Source organism: Xenopus laevis, chromosome 2S (assembly GCF_017654675.1).
Source record: "Xenopus laevis strain J_2021 chromosome 2S, Xenopus_laevis_v10.1, whole genome shotgun sequence".
Lineage (NCBI taxonomy): Eukaryota > Metazoa > Chordata > Amphibia > Anura > Pipidae > Xenopus > Xenopus laevis.
This window is the reverse complement of record NC_054374.1, coordinates 103,660,742-103,681,832: the sequence shown is the minus strand read 5'-3', so window position 1 is coordinate 103,681,832 and position 21,091 is coordinate 103,660,742. Positions and strand designations below refer to the sequence as shown.

Below are 21,091 nucleotides of genomic sequence, written 5' to 3'. Positions count from 1 at the left end.
CCCAGTCCATCTGTCTGCAGGTTTAAAAATCCCAAGGACTGCAATGACCTGCTTTTATCATCCAATAGTTGTTCCTATATCTAAAGAATTTGGGTAACCTATTTAATGCATCAATATTGTATCTTTTTAGAAAAGACGCATTGAAAACCAGAAAACTGTAAATACCCAGGTTCTCCGGGCACCAGTTATATGTGTCCTTGGGCATGTAGACACAGGAAAAACAAAAATCTTGGATAAGGTAAGGATTCCAGCTAATTTGTAACTTTTAACCTTTTGCCTGCCAGCTGCCATGGAATCTACTGTGTCCTCTTTCCTTTTGTTCTCCATCACTGTGTGTTTACTGGTTTCATACAGAATGGCAAGATACAAAGTCAGTATACAGTATGTAATCTATATATGACAATGCTTTTTTTATTCTGTTCCTTGTATGACCTTGTTTGAATTATTTTAGAGGTTGAACAGTGAATGTGGGGTGCAGCGTGGAGGTCAGTAAATCTGAGTTTTAATACTATATTGCAGAGGTTTCAAGACTGGTAGACTGACCCCCACCAACCCCTGAACAGAGCATAGAGTGAGCCTGTCTAAAGGCTTTTGTGTGTGAAATTAGGGGAGAAAGTGTGTTTTGCTCTCCTAAATGCTCTTCTAAGAAGGGTAGATTGACATTGTCCTAGAAATTATTGGAACTATGTACTCCCAAATGGTACTCTCTTCGCTTAGCAACTTGCAAACAATGTGTACTTTATTTGAAAGCGCCGCAAACACCCTTGGTTATTTCTTTCTTCTGTGTAGTGGCCATGCATATTGGAGGGGTGAATTATGAGTAAATAATCGCGTAGACTATAAGGTTCCACATCTGGGCAGTTGGCCTCTAGCTGAACAGCCCTGAAATTGAACATCAAATAAATGTTCACCACCAACTCCTGCTTTAACTGACCTTCAAGCTTAGCTTTTAGTATTATCTATAACTGCAAGTAAAAATTCTCCCAAAATCTTGTCCTAGCTGGTTAATCCCCCCCCTCTCTTCCAAATTTCTGAGTCCCTTAAGGACCAGATTCACTGTTTGGGGACCACTACTCTAGTGATTACTTTTTAGATCTACAGTAGAAACCCCATTTTCTGGTTTTCAGGGGACCAGAAATAAATGGTGAGCAATGCATTAAATGTTGATGGGACCACAACATTTTTTTTTTAAAATGCAGGAAAACTTAAAATTATGGTACCGTATATACTCGAGTATAAGCTGAGGTACCTAATTTTACCTACAAAAACTGGGAAACCTTATTGACTTGAGTATAAGCCTAGGGTGCATTCCAGTACACACTGTGTTGTGATATCTGTACATACACACATGAGATGCAATGCAAGAGAGAGAGAGAGCGAGACAAACGAAAGCACTTGACATTCCATACTCTTATTGGGAGTATATGCTGTTGAACAATGACTAGACAGGGTTATAAGTCACTAGGAGGACAATGTAAACCTGAAACTCAGCAGCTATTGCAACTACAACTCCCAGAATCCTTTAGTGACTCAAACTGGCAAAGGCTGCTGGGAAATGCAGTTTATAGTTCTCATCCCTTCTCATCCCTAGAGCAGTGGTTCTCCCACTTGGGATAATATGCTGAGCTACAGGTTGGGTCCTGCCTGTGATTGGATCCTATACAATGCCTCTTTATGCAGGCGCCAGTGCTAATAAAAAGCAGAACAACAAATAAAGGTAATTACAGAATGCCACCGATCTGCATGCCAGGATCTGAACAGAACTCAGCCTGGTGAGCAGCTACTCACATGGGCTTGGCAGGCCACGTGCTGGGGGCATCCACAATCTCTGTCGGCGTGTCAGTGGCTGTCGCGGGTCCGGGTTTGGGGGCGTGGAGGAGCCACTGTCTCACCAGTCTTGCGATGCGGCTGCTCCTCATTCTCCGTGCTGCTGTCGTCTGTGTCGTTTCCCTGGCGGGTTCCGTGGTGGCGGGGAAATGGGGGCAGGGGCGGGAGCAGTTGCCCTGTGGGGTCCTGTCCGATGGGCCCCACTGTTGCGCCGGATCGGGTCCCCTGGCCAGGTGCCGTGCAGCTTAGGCAGCAGGCACTGCGGTGAGCGGGAGGACTGACAGCTTAAGCCAGCCAATAGTCTGGTGAGCTAGGGCACTAAGGCGAGAGGCTGCCAGTTGGTGCGCTGTGTGGGCGGAGCTAGGCGAGTAGTATAGACGCCAATGGGAGGAGCACGCATGCCACTGCCGCATGGAGGACATTGCATGAGCGCGCTTCAAGTGATTGTGCACATTGACTCAAGTATAATCCGTGGTACACTTTTCCAGCACATTTTGGATGCTGAAAAACTCTGCTTATACTTGAGTATATACTGTATATGTAAAGTTTCCATAATTCTTGGGATGTTTTATTTGTTTATTTTCTGGTCTCCATCCTGCCTACTGGCTTCTTTGTGTGGCATTATTTCAGTATAATTAAGCATGTGAATTTGTCCTACAGTAGATAGTCGGTAAGCTATGCATGGATCTTATCAGCCATGATGTTACTATTTCATTTAATAGAATAACTTCTATTTATATTTTCCCTCTTCCATCTTCATGTCCTGTAGCTGCGCCATACACATGTACAAGACGGTGAAGCAGGTGGAATCACTCAACAAATTGGGGCAACCAACGTCCCACTTGATGCTATTCAAGAACAGACTAAGATGGTTAAGAATGTAAGTAAATGGCCTTGAGAGAGACTATACATTACATTTGTCATAGTCTCTTGTGCTAATCAATGGTATTGCATTTAGTTTGACAGGGAGAATATAAAGATTCCAGGAATGCTTATCATAGATACACCTGGCCACGAATCCTTCAGGTATTTCACTTTCAAGTCATTCCAGTATAATTAACATTTAAATTCTCAAATATTACTAACTAAATGGTACTAACTTCTAGAATGGATAGAAGGCAGAGTGTTAGCGATATGCTTGGCAATGCATTGTGTCAATGCTTTATCTTAAATGGATTTTATTTTGAAAGAAATTAGTGTGAATGTTGGTACATCAATAGAAACTTGCCAAGAGCTCTGCTCTTAGCTCATCTGACATGCTGACCGTTCTGCTGTTATTATTCATAATAGTGGAGGTTAAAGGAAAACTATACCCCCCAAACAATGTAGGTCTCTATTAAAAGATACTGAGTCAAACAGCTCGTGTAAAACCCTGCTTCATGTAAATGAACCATTATCATAATAATATACTTTTTTAGTAGTATGTGCCATTGGGTAATCATAAATAGAAAATTGCCATTTTAAAAAATAAGGGCCGCCCCCTGAGATCGTACGATTCACTGTGCACACATACAAACCACATGTAAGGTCACATGAGCCAATTAACAGACAGAGTTCTGCCTTTTGCTTCCTCACTTCTTCCTGTTACAGTTAGTGTTGTAGTATTTCTGGTCAGGTGATCTCTGAGGCAGCACAGATAGAGTCACGAAATGGTGGTTCAAGGCAAGAGATGTAAAAGGGCAATATTTATGTAAATATATATTCCAGTTTGGTAAGATTCTTTAATATGTCATTCAATTTGATATAAACTATCTGTTGCTTAAGTATTCATTTTGGGAGTATAGTTTTCCTTTAATGTGGGCAGAGGTTTTGGTAGGAGGTGATTGTGTTATATTGCACAGCATACTTGGTCACTATGTGGAGGTGAGGACAATGCGCATGCATTCTGTATAGATGGACTGTCTTTCACATCAAGTCTGTACATTGTTCTTAAAGGAAATATAAACTGCAAAAATATCTATACATAGTTTTTTTTTTTAGCCTATACTATTTACATGAATCTTTTCCACATTTCAAGCTATTAGCACATTTTTACACTTGACCTGAAACGATTTACTCTTCTAATATTTTGTAAGAAGACAAAATTTTCTGTACTTGGGAAATGTCCTCCCACTGTAACACTGTTGGAAGAACTGACCAGCAGATGGAGCTTCTGAAGTTCATTATGTCAACAGTGCAAAAATGTGTCTTGAGTATTAGAAACAAAATTGCTGAAGTGCTTGGCAGCTAGAATACCCCTGAGCAATTGTATTTTCATTTATTTTGAGGGTTTTCATTGCCTTCAAGTCAAAAGGTCAAGTATGATATTGCTGGAGATGACTATAGAAATTCTACCTTCCAACATTTTGTTCAGTTCAGTTGGTTTCAGATAGATCACCAGAAATAAAGACTTTTTTCATCTACTTTCTATTTGTGACTGTTTTTCTAATACTGAAATCTAAAGTTTTCACTTTTTACATTCTAAAGTGTTTCTAAAGCAGCCCTGGGAAGGGGGGGGGGTCATTGATACAATAGTTGCTAATATTCCATGTGCTGCTGAGAATTGTCAACTAAAAATCAACAAATGTAGCAATTTGTAACGGTTCAGAATCTGCATATTGATTACTAAACTGCCCCACAACACCAGAAGGAACATAAACTTAAATCTTGTAAACAATTGAAAAAAGGTCTAAATTGCTGGTGAACAATCTGAAAACAGCTGAACTGGAAAACAGTTTGAAAGTTGAACAACCCCTTTAATGACACATTTTGCTTCCCACTGTGCTCTTATCTGTTTTCAGGCACACACAATATTTTTACACTTAAGCATCATCAATTCATTTTAAAGGGGTTATTTGACTTCACTTTTTCACTAACTCTTTCTTTCAGTTGTTTTCAGAGAGTTTGCCAGAGATGACTATAGAAATTCTACCTTCCAACATTTTGTTCAGTTGGTTTCAGATAGATCGCCAGAAATAAAGCCTTTTTCCCAAATACTTTTTTATTTGTGACAGTTTTTCTAATATTGAAGTGTTAAAGGGGTTGTTCACCTTTGTAACAAAATGACAAATCTAACAGTTCACATGAATAGAACAAACTTTTCCATAGAAATAGTTAACAGAAAAAGTACAGTTCAAGAGATATTCACCTCAGAAGTGTCCCTGTACTAATCCTTCAGTTCCACACAGACCCTGTGCTGCGAGGGGGTCACTGACCCCCAAAAACACTACAGTGTTCACTTCCTCTTCCTTATATGACATCACACATTGTACTGGCAGCTAACTTAACTCCTATTGGCTATGTCTGCTGTCAATCTGCCACTGCTTCTTGTGCTGGGCTGGGGAATTTGAGCAGCATTCAGGTACTGAAGAGAAACTGTTACAAGTTTGTGAGAGGGAGGGGGAGTGTGGGCTGTGTACTGCAGAGACTTCAACTGTGCAGATGGGGGTGATTGAGGTGCTCAGGACCTGGAGTTTTACGGATAATGGATCTTTCCATAATTTGAATCTTCATACCTTAAGTCTACTAGAAAATCATGTAAACATTAAATAAACCCAATAGGCTGGTTTTGCTTCCAATAAGGATTAATTATATCTTAGTTGGGCTCAAGTACAAGCGACTATTTTATTATTACAGAGAAAAAAGAAATCATTTTTAAAATGGATACTATGGGAGACGACACTTGTACTTTCCAGAAATATATTATTTGGGGGGGGCATGTATTATTTTGTGTATTTACCTCATAAAAAATCATTATTCAGCAGATGACTATTTGTATGAGCTTGAGGCTTTCCAAATGAGTTGAATTTTTGTGCATAAAGTAAAAATTTTTCTGGTATAGATCCCTATATCATGAAAAATATAACTTTTTAATTTTTTGGTATTTAGAGCTCTAAATCTTGTTCCAGAACACTTAAACACTTAAAAAAGGTATCGTTTTCCTAGGTAAATTACTGCCCCCCCCCCCCCCGGAGAGCGCACAAAATCACTTAGGGTTTCCACCTCACCCTTTTAAAAGCAAACACATATGAAATCCACAGCCTGCATGGCTAATTAGCAATTCATTTAGATGCATGATACATGGCTGCACAGAAATCAGTTCAGTCTGCAGCATCTAAATGAGTTGATAATTAGCCATGCAGGCTGTGGATTTCATATGTGTTTGCTTTTAAAAGGGTGAGGTGGCAGCCCTACTGTCCCTGCTAGATGTGTAAGTTACATACGTTTCTAAGCAAGTCAGTGCTGGTTTTGTTGCAATTTTGTAAATAACTGACATTTTGCTTAATGCCAAAGGTATTAAAAGATAAAAATATGAAAAGCCAGTATTTATTCCCAGAAAAGGTTGCACCCCTTTAGCACCCCATTCAGTTTTAGTCTAGGCAGAAGGAGAGTGCCAGAATTGGGAGAACAAGGTTGCTCCTTCCTTTTCTGCAGTATTTGTCTGCATGGCTGTGTGATTGTTTGTTGCAAGGCAGGTTTGTTTATATGCTGCGTCTGTTAACCTCTGCCATTACAATTGAGTAATCAACCAATGACCATTCAAATTATGTGACTGGTTACAGTTCACAAGCACCCAATAAATTACTAGGAGGAGGGCAGTATCAACATCCAATAGGAAACAAGTAAGGGCAAAGCCTGGGCATGATGATGTCATCATATAGGAAGTTCTTGGTGTGTCAGGTTCAAAATAGGTCACTCCCATCACTTCAGAAAACTGGTCAAAGAGACAGGAGAAGGGCTGAGTTAATAGGTATAAAAATTAGCTTTTACAATGGCATTTTTACTTTTTGTTATGGAAAATGGTTTTTCTAACACATTGAGAGCATTGTTAGTGGTTTCATAAGATTTGTACATTGAAGGTGAACAACCCCTTTAAGTTAATTTTTCACCTAAAACGGCTCTGGGGTGGAGGGTCGCTGACTCTTTAACTCAGGGGTCCCCAACCACTGGGCCAAGGGCTGTGCCGAACCAGGCCTCCTTTGGTCCTGGCTGCAGTTTATAATAGCTGCAAAAACCATTAAAAAGGCCCAAATTATCTGCAATCTCAGCTCGCTGATGCACCATCACCACAGCTGTGCAAAGCCTATGAAACTTTCTACTGATGGCAACAAGGACCAAAATACTGTTTGGACAGGCATCAGCCAGCCCCCCCCACAGTTCTCGGAAAAATTGTATTGCTTAAAATTTGTCCGTGGTGCAAAAAGGGTTCCTGCATTAACTGTTTTAAATTGATACATTTACTGTAGTTTTTATCTTTGTGACTGCTTAGCAGAATCATTGACTTCCATTAAAGGCAGCTGTAAGAATTGATACAATAGTTGCTAATATTCCAAATATACAACTGAGAAATGTATTAATCGAATTGTGTCAACTAAATGTTGCAAATTATAACAGTTCAGAATCCGCACCTGGATCACTGAGCTGCCAGACTGAATCACCAGAGACAGGAACATTCAATTTAAACTTACATTTTGGGAGAACAAGATCGAAAGCAATTGAAAAAAGTCTTTGTTTATGGTGAAAAATCTTAAAACAACTAAACCGAAAAAAAGTGTTTAGAAGGTGAACAACCCCTTTAAGAAGTTTAGGGAATGGATTCTCTACATCTAGATATAGCCTAAAATACAGAAATCCAGCAACTCATTTATTCTCCACAAATAGCATCAGTAACCGCATTAATTAAGACAAACTCTTTAGCTACTTCTTAAATGTGTAAATGCAAACTTACATAAGATGCTGGTCTCATTTTGGTTTGTTTACAAAGTAAATGGACTACACAGACTTTACATGTAAAGCGTGGTGTTTCTGTGTGTATGAGTCTGAACTAATCTGCAGTTTATTATGCAATATCTGTTCTCATTTTTCTACATCTAGTAATTTGAGGAATCGGGGAAGCTCCCTTTGTGATATTTCCATTCTTGTTGTGGATATTATGCATGGACTGGAGCCTCAGACTATAGAGTCTCTAAATCTGCTGAAAAATAAGAAGTGTCCTTTTATTGTGGCTCTAAACAAAGTAAGTGTCCCTATGCTTTCTCTATTGAATATTGCTGCACATGTCTGCCATGCTGCAAGCATACATATAATAGACTACATATGTTGGCATTTCACTGTAGCTTAGTTTTGTTGGTAAGCAGATCTGTCTATACCAAGTTCAAGGCACATACGGTTCTGAGGCCTTTGGAGATTAGTATTAATCAGTACTGAATGATGAAAGCTTAATGATGCACACATTAACTCACAACTTAATTCCTTCTTTTGTGTAAAAAACATGTAACTGGAAAGATCAATTTTAGGGTTGTTACACAAAAGTGTTTGTTTAAAGCATTTGTGTGCTAATTGATTCCATTCTATTCTGCATGATTGTACTCATGAGCATTACAGAGTTGTCTTTTATTCCATTCGAATTTCATTGTATTTTTGCAGACCTAGCATGCTGCATTTTTTTTTACTCTTGACATGGGTTCAATACCCAATACATTTTTCTCGCCAGGCCGTTTTAGCAGGGTGCATCACTCTTTTCCCGCAGCTCTGCTCCCTTCCTGCTCCACCTCCACATCGCTTATAGAAGAAGGAAGTGTGAAACAGAAGCTGGTTAGATTGTGCACTGCACACAGTCCTATCCGCATTTGTAAAAGCCTGTTTTAGAGCTAGGGAGGTTGCATTATTTTTCTACAGTGCCCGGACAAATTGTAGTTTTTTTTTTTAGGGGAGGGCAATAGAATAGAGTTGTGCGTGGAACTAACCAAATGCACTTTAGTGCATTTTAAGAAAAAAAGCGTATGCACACAATATATGCGTTTAGCATACTTTTAAAAAGGCAATTAAAAAGCTTGCGTTTAAGAGCCCTTAATCCTGCTTCAATTTCCAAGTTGCCTCACGACGCAACTTCGGGCAACTTTCTGAAATCGAAGCACCGCAAGTGTATTAGCGCAGGCGATTCTTCATTCAAGCAGACGGAAGGCAGTTCTGGGAGATTGTTGCCACGCAGAAGAGGCGATTATCTCCCCGAATCTGCTCGTCTGCCCCAACCCTTAAAGAATCAGTGGATGTCTGCTAAAAGTATTTGTCTAAGTTATACACAGAGTCTCATTAATAGTGTTTCCTTCCCCCTTCGTTAGATTGATAGGTTGTACGACTGGAAAAAGAGCCCAGACACGGATGTCGCTGCAACGTTAAAGAAACAGAAGAAAAATACTAAAGATGAATTTGAGGAGCGTGTCAAGGCCATCATTGTTGAGTTTGCACAGCAGGTAATCAAATTTAAAGACGTGTTGGTTTTTGAAATATTTAAAAAAAAAAAAAAATTTTTGTACAAATCTAGCCTCACAATCAGTCTTTGAGGTTACTGGAGTCACTGACCTTTAGCTTTGCATATTTCACATTGGGGGAAAGGCAAATATATTTTTTCAGAAGAAAGCAAGTGGTTAAAAAAGTGTCTACGTGAATATAAAGGGCTATGTCACTTTTTATTCTTTTCTTTCTGTGTATATAACTATAGTTTTGTTATTTTAGGGTTTGAATGCTGCTTTATTCTATGAAAACAAAGACCCTCGCACTTTTGTGTCTCTGGTTCCTACATCTGCTCATTCTGGAGATGGAATGGGAAATCTGATATCTTTACTTGTTGACTTGACGCAGACCATGCTAAGTAAAAGGCTGGCTCATTCCGAAGAGTTAAGAGCCCAAGTAATGGAGGTAAAGAGAGACATTTATGACTTGTCATAATTTGAGATATAATGCTTTCATCAAAAAGGTCACATTGAACTTTAATTGTATCCCTCTACCATCAATCTAAAAATTGCCCAAATCATAACCTCTCATTTTAACCAAGTTAAACACATTTTCCCATCCAGCTACATGTCTACTTCACTACAGGGCACTCCAAATGGAGCAGAATATCAATGAATTGCAGTTAGGGCTTTGTTTGAGCCACTGCAAATCTAAAAGTGGCCATACACCATAAGATCCGCTCGTTTGGTCAGGTTGCCAAAACGATGATGATCTGGAAGTGGAAAGGGAAATGATACTTTATCAAATGATGACTTTATACAGGTATGGGATCTGTTATACAGAAAGCTTGGAACCTCAGGTTTTCCACGAGTTTTTCTGCAATTTAGATCTCCATACCTTAACTCTACTTGTTAAATAAATCCAATAAGATTGTTTTACCTCCTATAAAGATTACTATTATTTTATTTGGGATCAAGTACAGGGTAATGTTTTTTTTCATTACAGAGAAAAAAAGGAATCCTTTAAAAAACATTGAATCACTTGCTTAAAATGGAGTCTATTGGAGATGGCCTTTCCATAATCCAAAGCTTTCCGTATACTGAGTTTCCAGATAATGTTTCCCATATTCTTAAAATATTCTATTGAGCTTCTATTTCTAGAATATCATTTTACATAAACTCTCTTTTTTTTTTCTGTAGGTGAAAGCCCTGCCAGGAATGGGGACAACTATTGATGTTATATTGATCAACGGACGTTTAAAGGAAAGTGACATTGTTATTGTTCCTGGTGTTGAAGGTCCAATTGTCACCCAGATCAGAGGGCTTTTGCTACCTCCCCCAATGAAAGAATTAAGAGTTAAGGTAGGAAAAATATCCATCTGTGTATTTTACATTGTGTGTACAGTATATTATACAGAGACAGGAGAAAAGGTTTTTTTATAAAGAGACAGAAATGTAATGTATAGGCACACACACGATACTGGAAAACAATAATGGGGAGGTGGCTATAGAGATGTAGATCTCTTGTCGGAAAGGGTACTATTACTGTGTTTTTCTTTTTTGCTTTAGTCCATTAAAAATTTATATTATTTGTCCAAGTTGCAAATTAAAAAAATTAGCTGACTTGGTGGAAAAATTAGCCTTTCCTACCCTTCCTCAATTGCAGGAGAAAATACCAGATACCCCCATAGACCCATTTAGGTACATGCAACTGAAGCATGCATTCAAAGCCCAATTTAGTGGGTACAATCCAACAAACCACAAATTTGTTATTGGCAACACAATCCATAATGAAAGCCCACAGAAGTTGGTGTCATCCTTGTATAAAAATCTGCTGGAGGTGAAGGTCTCTCCCTTCCAATTAGCCCATCGGAAGTGGCAACAGGCGTTACCTACAATCTCAGGATATTTGGGAAGAAGCCACTGAAAATGCCTACAACTACCTTATCTCAACAAGAGACAGATTAGTTTCAAAATTTTACACTTCTACTACTATTCCCCCTGCAAGTCTACATAGGGTTTTCCCTAGCAAATCCTCGGCTTGCCCGAGATGCCACCAACCATTAGCGGATTTTATTCATGTTCTCTGGGAGTGCCCAGAAATTTAAAAATTTTGCCACAAAGTAGTCCGCTGCCTCAGTGAACATTTAGATTTACCGCAATTGTTATCCCCAGAAGCATGCCTATTGGGTGTTGTAGCTGAGCTAGTTCCCTACAGCAACACCAGAATACTCCTACAAATAGACCAGAATACAAATAGTGGATTTGCTGCATTCCTCCTAAGCGTTGGAGGAATGGACAGGAGCAGGAATGTATGAAGTTACAAAGGAAGAGAAGTCTTGAGGTACAGAGGAAAGATTGGCTTAAAAATTCATGACAACCAGATTTTGGGGCTGCTGCCACCTGAGGCAGCAGCCCAGATGCCGCCCCCCTCTCTTGCTCCGTGCTTAAAAATCAGCGTCGGAGCGGGTCAAAGGGGGGCTGCACCGATTGTGCATCGAGGGCAATTGCGCTCTTTGCACTAGCGGAGCCGAATTTCCAGGTTAAAACCTGGAAATTCAGTTCTTAAAGTTACAAAAGGCGGCTTTTTGCTGCCGTTCGTTGTGGTCTGAGGCAAGAATCTTACCTTGCCTCATGACAGGAGAGACCTTGGTGCTGCGCGAAATGTTTTGCCCAGTTTCGCCTTGGAAAAACGTTGAGAATTTTCAGCAAAGCGAAGTGGGTCATATTTGCCCATCAATTTGCTTAATGAGCTTTGAAAAGAGAGCCAGGACACTGCAATGTGCTTTTGTTTGTGAATGTAGGTCTTTGTTTTGGAGGTGGTAACGAATTTTAGTAGTGGAGGTGCCTTTTTTTCTATTAGACCAGATTGGGGAGGGTTGTAACAAAATAATTTAAGACAGACAATAGTATGGCAACATGGTGTTTCTGGAGACAAGTTGCAGTACTGTATGACGAGCATTTATTCAGAATATAATACGATTTGTGAGAAAACTGTTTCCTCTATTTTCTTCACAACATTAATGAAAGTGCTTAATTTACAGAATCAATATGAGAAACACAAAGAAGTACTAGCTGCCCAAGGAGTTAAGATTATTGGGAAAGACCTAGAGAAGGCATTGGCTGGGTTGCCAATTTTAGTGGCCCACAGTGAAGATGAGATCCCAGTTCTTAGGGTAAGTGACTTCATTGGCTTTACATTTTATTACTAAACTCTGTTTATCTACTAAACTGCGATTGTTTTTCTTTATAAGGATGAGCTTATCCACGAATTAAAGCAGACCCTGAATGCCATCAAGTTAGAAGAAAAAGGTGTTTATGTGCAGGCATCTACCTTGGGTTCCTTGGAAGCACTGCTGGAATTTCTTAAAACATCAGAAGTACCAGTAAGTTTATTTTGCGTCAGTGAGTAGTTACAACCTGCATTTTTTGAAATGGCAAAGGTCGTGGAGAAGAGCATTTGACAGATTGCACGTCAGTAGAGTAGTCCATCAGGACTAAAGATGGCCATAGACGTTAAGATTTTTTCGTTATCGAAAGACCAAGCTTATCTTTAAACAATACGATTTGTCCATCAACTAAAAGACTATTTCAATCGATATTGTCTAGTTGAAGCCAGAAAAACTGTGGGTAGCTGCCTGCTTGGCCCTGCAAACAGTTGGACAATGGATACATTTCACTGTGGCTGATGAAAATTTTCTAACCTGCCTGATCAATTTTCTTTACGTTGTCGGCTGAAAAAATCGTAAGACGCACGATCGTAGGCTGGCGCCATCAGGTGTTTCCTGTTCCGGGAGAGTGGGTCAGTTGGCAATTTGGGGCCCTTTCCAGCTAACAATTTTTATGGAAGAGTATATTTCCACTACAAATGCAAGCCCAGCTCAAAGCTAAACCTTTTTGCTCCTTTAAGCATTTACTAGTATATTAAAATATGCTGCACCTAAAACTAAAATACTTTCAGTTTATGCATTGCAGTTTGAGGGCTTTATCTATTGTAATTCCTTCTTCAACAGTATGCTGGAATTAACATTGGACCTGTTCACAGAAGGGACGTCATGAAAGCTTCAGTGATGTTGGAACATGATCCACAGTGAGTAGAGCTTTAAAGGAGACATTTTATATAATCTACTCCAGTTATAATATTCTTTTTCCTGTGAGAGTAAATGAGCATACAGTTGTGTTCAGAATAATAGCAGTGTGTTTCAAAAAAGTATATAAAGCTCAAAATCCTTATAATAATAGCTTTTATTTCCATACACGCAAATGCACTGGGAAAACTGCACATTCTATTCCAAATCAAAAAATGAAGAACAATTTATCAAGTTTGTGTTATTCCTTTACAGGAAATAAAGAAAGGGGAATATTAGGCTGTTTCAAAAATAGCAATGTCTGCATTATTCCTTACAATAGGCTACAATATGAGAGACATCCCCATATCATGACACTTGCGCCAGCATGCTTCACACTGTACTGTGACTTGAATTCAGTGTTTGGGGGTCGTCAAGGCAAACTGTCTGCAGCCCCTAGACCCAAAAAGAACTTTCTTGCTTTCATCCGTCCACAAAATGTTGCTCCATTTCTCTTTAGGCCAGTCAGTGTGTTCTTTGGCAAATTGTAACCTCTTCAGCACGTCTTTTTTTTTTTTTTTTTCAACAATGGGACTATGCGGGGGCTTCTTGCCGATAGCTTGACTTCACATAGGCGTCTTCTACTTGTAAAAGTACTCATAGGTAACTTTAGATCTTCTTTGATTTTCCTGGAGCTGATCATTGGCTGAGTCTTTGCCATTTGCACTATTCTATGGTAGTTTTTCCATTTTCTTCAACATCTTTCAGGTTTTGGTTACCATTTTTAAGCATTTGAGATCATTTTAGCTGAGCAGGCTATCATTTCTGCACTTCTTTATACAGTATGTTTCCCCCTCAACTTTTAAATCTACGTATGCTGTTCTTCTGAACAATGTCTGGAATTTTCAGAGAGAAATTCATTATAACCAGTAGGCACAACATTTACTGCCTTCCTTCCTTAAATAAGGGCTGTAATTGACGTTTTTTTACAGAATGAATGTCCTCACTAATTGAACTCCACACTGCTATTATTTGGAACATGCTATTATTATTTTGAACACTACTATTATTTTGAACAAGCCTCTGTTGGGTCTGTTGGTTTTCTATTACTCTTCTACACCTACTAGTAAATTATTTGTCATGTAGAAATAGAATTTTTACCAGTGATTGATCAGGTTAGTGATGTTGTACTGCTATTATTCTGAACACAACTGTAAATGATCATTCTAATTTCTTTTCAGATATTCTGTGATTTTGGCTTTTGATGTAAGAATTGAGCGAGAAGCCCAAGAAATGGCGGACAGTTTAGGCGTTCGCATTTTTAGTGCTGAAATCATCTATCATTTATTTGATGCCTTTACCAAGTACCGGCAAGACTACAAGAAGCAGAAACAGGAAGAGTTCAAGTAAGTTGGAACATGATTAAACTTTGTTCATTGAAGCTGGCCACAGATGAAAAGATCCGATCGTACGAATCTACATACGATCGGACTTCCCCATCTCCCGACCTGCCACTAACCATTCAGATCAAATAAAGTACAAAATAACAGATCAGCCGATGTTCTGCCCCTGACAGCAATCGTACGAAAGTTATGGCCGACAAAGCTGGTGACAGTCTCCCACTGAAACTCTTTGTGGTATTCATCATTTACACTGATTTTGTCCTTTATTCTGTTTTCTTTGTCCTACTCTGCCATCTGGGGATTTTACCATGGTTCCCTTTATGTTGTCTCTATGTATTTGTTGTACATTCTTCCCCTGTTCAGTGTACAGATATGACACCAGTGACTGGCGAGTGCTTTATACATTTCTGTAAGCCTTAGCTTTTCCATATAATGTCATAGATAAATGTGTTCTTGTTCTTCCCAGTGAACAGACTGGCAATAAGGACACTTCAACAGATGGAGCTCTTGTACTTGTTAGGGACCTCCACAGTTTTTCTCCACATGTCTTCCAATCAATATATGCTGAGGCTTCCACAGCCCCATTCATTCTTCATTGACAGAAAAAAAGCTAATATTTTTTGTCCCCAAATCATTTTGCAGATAGTCTGTTTGTTTTGGTTGCATCATTTAAGTTGTAATTAATGGTCATGCACATGGTGTGTCTCCACCATCTTTGTTGTCTTCATTATGTAAGACAAAGCTTATCCTAAAACGATTGTTTAAATGGATGATTTGTATATCAACTAAAAATATAATTTCAAGCGATATTGTCTAGTTGAAGCCAGAAAAACTGTGGGTAGCTGCCTGCTTGGCCCTGCAAACAATTGGACAATGAATACATTTCAATGTGAACAATGAAGATTTTCTAACCTGCCTGATTGATTTTCTGACCGATGGCGGACGAAAAATCATTAGCTGCTCGATCATTCAGTGCACACTAACCTCACGATAATTTGATGGATTTGTCTGATCGCATTTGGTCGTTAGGGAGAGAAAATTCTTAATGCATATGGCCATCTTTAGCTTGAGGTGGAGTGATCCACTAGAGGAGTAATTCCCCAACCAGTAACTCATGATCAACATGTTGCTCACAAACCCCTTGGATGTTGCTCACAAACCCCTTGGATGTTGCTCCCAGTGGCCTCAAAGAAGGTGCTTATTTGAATTCCAGGCTTGGAGGCGAGTTTAATTGCATAAAAACCAGATGTACTGCCAAACAGAACCTCCTGTAGGCTGCCAGTCCACATAGGGGCTACCAAATAGCCAATCACAGTCCATATTTGGCACCCCAGGAAGTTTTTGCATGCCTGTGTTGCTCCCCAACTCTTTTTATGTTTGAATGTGGCTCACGGGTAAAAAAAAGTTTGGGGATCCCTGCACTAGACTCTAAGGAACATGTAATATGTGGTGAAAGATGTTTAAAAGGTCAGTACAGAGTCAGTGTAACAAGAGTATTAATGTTTTTTTTTACTTGTAACTTGAATCTGTCTATAAAAAAAAAAAGGAAGCAATGTACTGACATTTACCCTTTGAGTGTCGACTTTTCTACAAATTTGTAGAAATGCTGGTTGATCAATTCCTTTCACTTATGTGCTGTTTTATTGGTCGACTATTAGTGTAACTAAGGAAACTGTGTAAAAAGGTGGGTTTCTAAATTCATTTAAAAGATTCATAAGGGTATATTTATCAAAGAGTGAAGTTAGAGATCACCACAGTCCTCGAGTGAAATTCCACCACTCTCCATTCATTTTTATGGAATTTTTAAAAGAGTGCTTATCAATGGGTGAAACTGAAAGTTCATCCTTTGATACATATGCCTTTCAAAATCCCATAGAAAAGAATGTAGAGTGGCGGAATTTCACTCTAGAGAACTGTGGTGACCGTTAACTTCACTTTTTGATAAATATACCCCTTCATGTGCTAGCACCTTAAATTCCAGATTTTCTGCCCTTCTGTATCTTTACGCTGCTCAGCTTTGCTTTTCTTTCTGCTTCAATATCTGTAAATTCTTCTCTTATTTTAGGCACATAGCAGTATTTCCCTGTAAAATACGAATTCTCCCTCAGTTCATCTTCAATTCTCGAGATCCAATAGTCATGGGAGTAGTGGTGGAAGCAGGACAAGTTAAACAGGGAACGCCAATTTGTGTGCCTACTAAAAGTGTAAGTAGCCCCTCAAAGTTTATCTTCTTGTGGACAGTGTCGCATGAGAATTTTGTTACTTTCCATTGTAAACGGTGGAAATCCGCACAGATAATGTACTGCTGTAATCTCTTGAAAACTCTTCGCTCCAATTCCTGAGGTTTACAGTTGAAAGGGTATTTTGCCAATTTGTCACCTTTTGAGGCGAGTGATTTCCCATGAGCATCTAAACACCATGTGCTCAATTGCCCTTGTACATGGGTATGGGATCCGGAAACCGGTTATCCAGGAAGTTCTGAATTACGGAAAGGCCGTCTCCATGTTATTTAAATATTCCATTTTTTTTTTTTAAACTATTTCCTTTTTCTTTGTAATAACAAAACAGTACCTTGTACTTGATCTTAACTAAGTTAAGGTATGAAGATCCAAATTACAGAAAGATACGTTATTCAAAAAAACCCCAGGTCCCGAGAGTTCGGGATAACCGGTCCCATACCTGTACTAACAGATGCAGTGATTTTTATGATGTGAATAGTTGCAGAAGGGCTTGTAGGAGTGCTAGCACTTTTTGTTGTATAATGTTCTTTTGTCTGCAGTTTGTAGATATTGGTATAGTGACCAGTATTGAAATGAACCACAAGCCAGTGGATGTGGCAAAGAAAGGCCAGGAAGTGTGCATTAAAATTGAGCCCATTCCTGGAGAGTCTCCTAAGATGTTTGGAAGACACTTTGAAGCTACAGATTTCCTTGTTAGCAAGGTGAGACTTTATATTTCATATCTGTCATGCAGAATGCTAATTGTAGTAATATGAGACTTGTGAGCTTTGCTCGCTGGTTTTAAGTATAAAGACTTACTGAATAAAGTGTTCTTCTATATATTAACTTTATTATAGGAAAAGAGATTAAGGGTTTAACAGTAGTAGAAGGAGACCTAAGGAGTGATGGGTGGATGGGGTTACTTGGGTGGCTCTAAAACTTCAATTATGCCATTGGCAAACATCATTTTTTGGTAGGGTGTGGGCAATCCGAATAGGATTTATAGGGCAAGAAAAAACTTTTTTTTTTTTTTTCTTGGGCTGCTTTTCTGGGTTTAATAGGAACTGTAGGTTACCATAGGCAAAAGCCTTAATATACGTATTTTCTGTAAAGAGAACTGTGCCAGGTCTGTATTATCTGTATAGCACCTTTATTGTACAAAAATAATAATTGTATAAAGTCCTTATGCCCCAAGGTCCCTGCTTTGTACAATGACATTACAAATGAGCACAAAACCCCCCTCTCTGATGATATTGCAGGACACACAAACACACACCTCACTCCTGCCCAGACTCACAGAGGCCTTTTTTTGCTCATTTGAATTCTAATGGAGACTGCAGGACACCGCAGGAGTATCAAAGAGAACTCTGTGCCCTTACTAAATAATTAGTTTTTTCTTGCACTTCAGATTAATCGGCAATCAATTGATGCTTTGAAAAACTGGTTTAGAGACGAGATGCAGAAATCCGACTGGCAACTTATTGTAGAACTGAAGAAAGTGTTTGAAATCATCTAATGACGGTGACAATCCCAGGCTGGAACTCGCGTTGTACAAATGGACAAATTTTACTTTTGTAACAAAAGAAGCGACACATTACATTGGAAAGGGAGGAACTGAAAAGGATAATCCTGTGGTCGGTGAAGAAAATATTAGTTACAATTGTTTTCCATGAGAAACCAAGACTTTTACACTGGTTCGACAGTGCTCCGTTTTACACATCCCACCGTTCCAACGTGCCTGTTCACATCACTCTTGTACTGGCTCCTGTTTTAATTGGCCCAAATGTTTTATTACTCCATTCTCTCGGTTTTATATTTGTAAGATCAGTGTTGGGGGTTTGATCCCCTGCAGATTATGAAACTTGAATCCTCTGTTGTAAAAAACCGCAACAAAAAAAACCAAGTAATTGGAAAATGAAATGTTATTTATGCAGATTCTCTGCCCTTCTTAGTAAGTTTCCAGATGTATCTTTACTTCGTGCCTATCAACATTTTTTTTAAAGATGGAGAATGAAATAGTTAAGATCTTCATGTATCTGCTTTGTGTGAAATAAATGATGTAAGATGTATTTTGGGCAGCATTTTAATGCTTGTACAGTTCATGACGCCACGTTCTACTGTAACGAAACAGAGCCAGAAATAAACTCAATGGGCAATGTTATTTAAATGTGGATTTGTTTTTATTTCCTGTGTATAAATGGATTTCCTGTTGTGCTGTTCTATTTAGGCCTGTGGCACAGGGGCATTATGATTGCAGTTGTTCTCTTGTGGATAAACATGGCAGTCCTACCACCCCTATCCACTTCCCACAGCGGTGTATGAGGAATCCTGCTGATACTGATTTGCTTCTGTGTTCAATCACTGTTTTTGGTAGAAACTATATTTCAACATGGCAAATAATTTACTAGTCGGTGTAGTAAACAGTCATGACATGCATGTTGTTCATTCTGTGTAATTGAATCATTAATTGAGGCTTGTTACAAATAATAGCAGCTTGGAGTTCAATTAGTGAGGTCATTCATTCTGTGAAAAAAAACCAGGAGGGAATCACAGCCCTTATTTAAAGGACAAGGAAAGGCAAAAAAAATAAAATTCCATTTTTACTTTCTTTATTGAAAAAGAAACCTATCTCCAATACAAGTAAAATTCTAGTATAATCTACTTATTGCCATGGAACAGTGGTGTGGTGGTATATTATTTTAGGGCCCTCCAAAACTTCAAGAAGATGACTTTTATTTTTAAAGGGCATATATTGAATTGCGGTTTACCTAGGCCCCCAAAGGCTTACCATGTGATTGCTTTTTCTATCCAACAGATCTGTCCATATGTATAGGGTTATGATATCTAGCTAGGAAAGCTAAAGGGATATTGTCAAGGGAAAACATGATTTTTTCAATAGTGCTGCTCCAACAGAATTCTGCACTGAAATCCATTTTTCAAAAGAGTAAACATATTTTTATATTTCATTTTAAAATCTGACATGGGCTAGACATATTGTCAGTTTCCAAGCTGCCCCCAGTCATGTGACTTGTGCTCTGATAAACTTCAATCACTCTTTACTGCTAGTTGGAGTGATATCAGCCCCCCCAGCAGCCAAACAGAACAATGGGAAGGTAACCAGATAGCAGCTCCGTAACACAAGATAACAGTTGCCTGGTAGATCTAGGAACAACACTCAATAGTAAAAATCCATGTCCCACTGAGACACATTCAGTTACATTGAGAAGGAAAAACAGCAGGCTGCCAGAAAGCATTTCTCTCCTAAAGTGCAGGCACAAGTCACATGACCAGGGGCAGCTGGGAAATTGACAATATGTCTAGCCCCATGTCAGATTTCAAAATTGAATATAAAAAAAACCTGTTTGCTCTTTAAAGAATTGGATTTCAGTGCAGAAGTCTGCTGGAGCAGCACTATTAACTGATGTTTTGAAAAAAAAACAGGTTTTCCCAGGTTTTTCTTTGAGACAAAACAAGTTCATCCCTGTTTCTCCCTACAGTACATGATTTTTATTTGCTCCAAAGAGAGAGAGAGAGAGAGAGGACAGGTGATGTATCTATGTAAATTATGAAGCAGAAAACAAAAACACTAATACAACATATTACATTGAGGACAGGAATAATAGTTAATTTAGGGTTACAATCTTCTGTCTTCTTTAATAGCAGCCAGAGTGGCAGAGAGTCTATTAAGGGGCAGGTCAATGACATCAGGGGTGGAGTTGTGATGCAAATGGGGATAGTGACTTCTTCAGGCAAACTGTAGCTTAGTGCAGAGGGCTGAGCTGGGAGAGGGGATTGGAGGTAGTGCGGGTGAATAAGAGGTGCGTTGGAGACAGGCAGGAGTGGATTTGGAACATGCTGAGGAAGAACAATTACTAATTTACTGGCAAATATATTGCTGGTAAGTTTATAATTCTGGCTCTGTCCTTGGCTGCAAAACCTCCTGCCTCCCTGCCAAATCAAGCAGTTCTCAGTTTTCAAGTGGAGAAATAGGCTTTAACCTCACTGCACATTGGCAGACATAATTATTATGATTTACTAATAAAGCAGCTAGGCCAGTGAAATACCAGCCAGGGGGCAACCATAGCTCCATAGTGGTTCATAGACTTGTACATGTTCCCTATAGGACAAGAGGGACCAGGAGCTGGAAATAAATGCAAGGAACCCTTGAGTAATACTTCCAATATTTAATGAGCAAGATCTCTGGACCTGGTTCAATGTTTAATGAGAGAACTGTTCTTGGAGAAACAAAATGAGTGATTTAAAATATGGGGCCGGGGGTCGGTGTACACAGTGTATTACCCTTTCCTTTAACTTAAAATGGGGGGGGGGGGGGGGGGTTGCAAAAGGCATGTTTATGTGTGTAT

At 39.1% G+C, this 21,091-nt stretch overlaps 1 protein-coding gene across 2 annotated transcripts in view; it reads left to right on the top strand.

Moving 5' to 3' along the window:
• LOC108709719 (eukaryotic translation initiation factor 5B) overlaps positions 1 to 18,888 on the top strand; it is a 32,095-nt gene extending 13,207 nt beyond the window's left edge. For both annotated transcript variants that reach the window (XM_041584217.1, XM_018249797.2), the window contains 14 exons: positions 131 to 238; positions 2,597 to 2,707; positions 2,786 to 2,853; positions 7,681 to 7,822; positions 8,928 to 9,059; positions 9,322 to 9,504; positions 10,239 to 10,400; positions 12,083 to 12,214; positions 12,293 to 12,424; positions 13,052 to 13,128; positions 14,347 to 14,511; positions 16,574 to 16,712; positions 17,288 to 17,449; positions 18,136 to 18,888. In XM_041584217.1, the coding sequence (XP_041440151.1) occupies positions 131 to 238; positions 2,597 to 2,707; positions 2,786 to 2,853; positions 7,681 to 7,822; positions 8,928 to 9,059; positions 9,322 to 9,504; positions 10,239 to 10,400; positions 12,083 to 12,214; positions 12,293 to 12,424; positions 13,052 to 13,128; positions 14,347 to 14,511; positions 16,574 to 16,712; positions 17,288 to 17,449; positions 18,136 to 18,243 (1,821 nt within the window). In that variant the 3' untranslated portion in view covers positions 18,244 to 18,888. The remainder of the gene's footprint in view (positions 1 to 130; positions 239 to 2,596; positions 2,708 to 2,785; positions 2,854 to 7,680; positions 7,823 to 8,927; positions 9,060 to 9,321; positions 9,505 to 10,238; positions 10,401 to 12,082; positions 12,215 to 12,292; positions 12,425 to 13,051; positions 13,129 to 14,346; positions 14,512 to 16,573; positions 16,713 to 17,287; positions 17,450 to 18,135) is intronic.
• Positions 18,889 to 21,091: the final 2,203 nt, after the last annotated feature.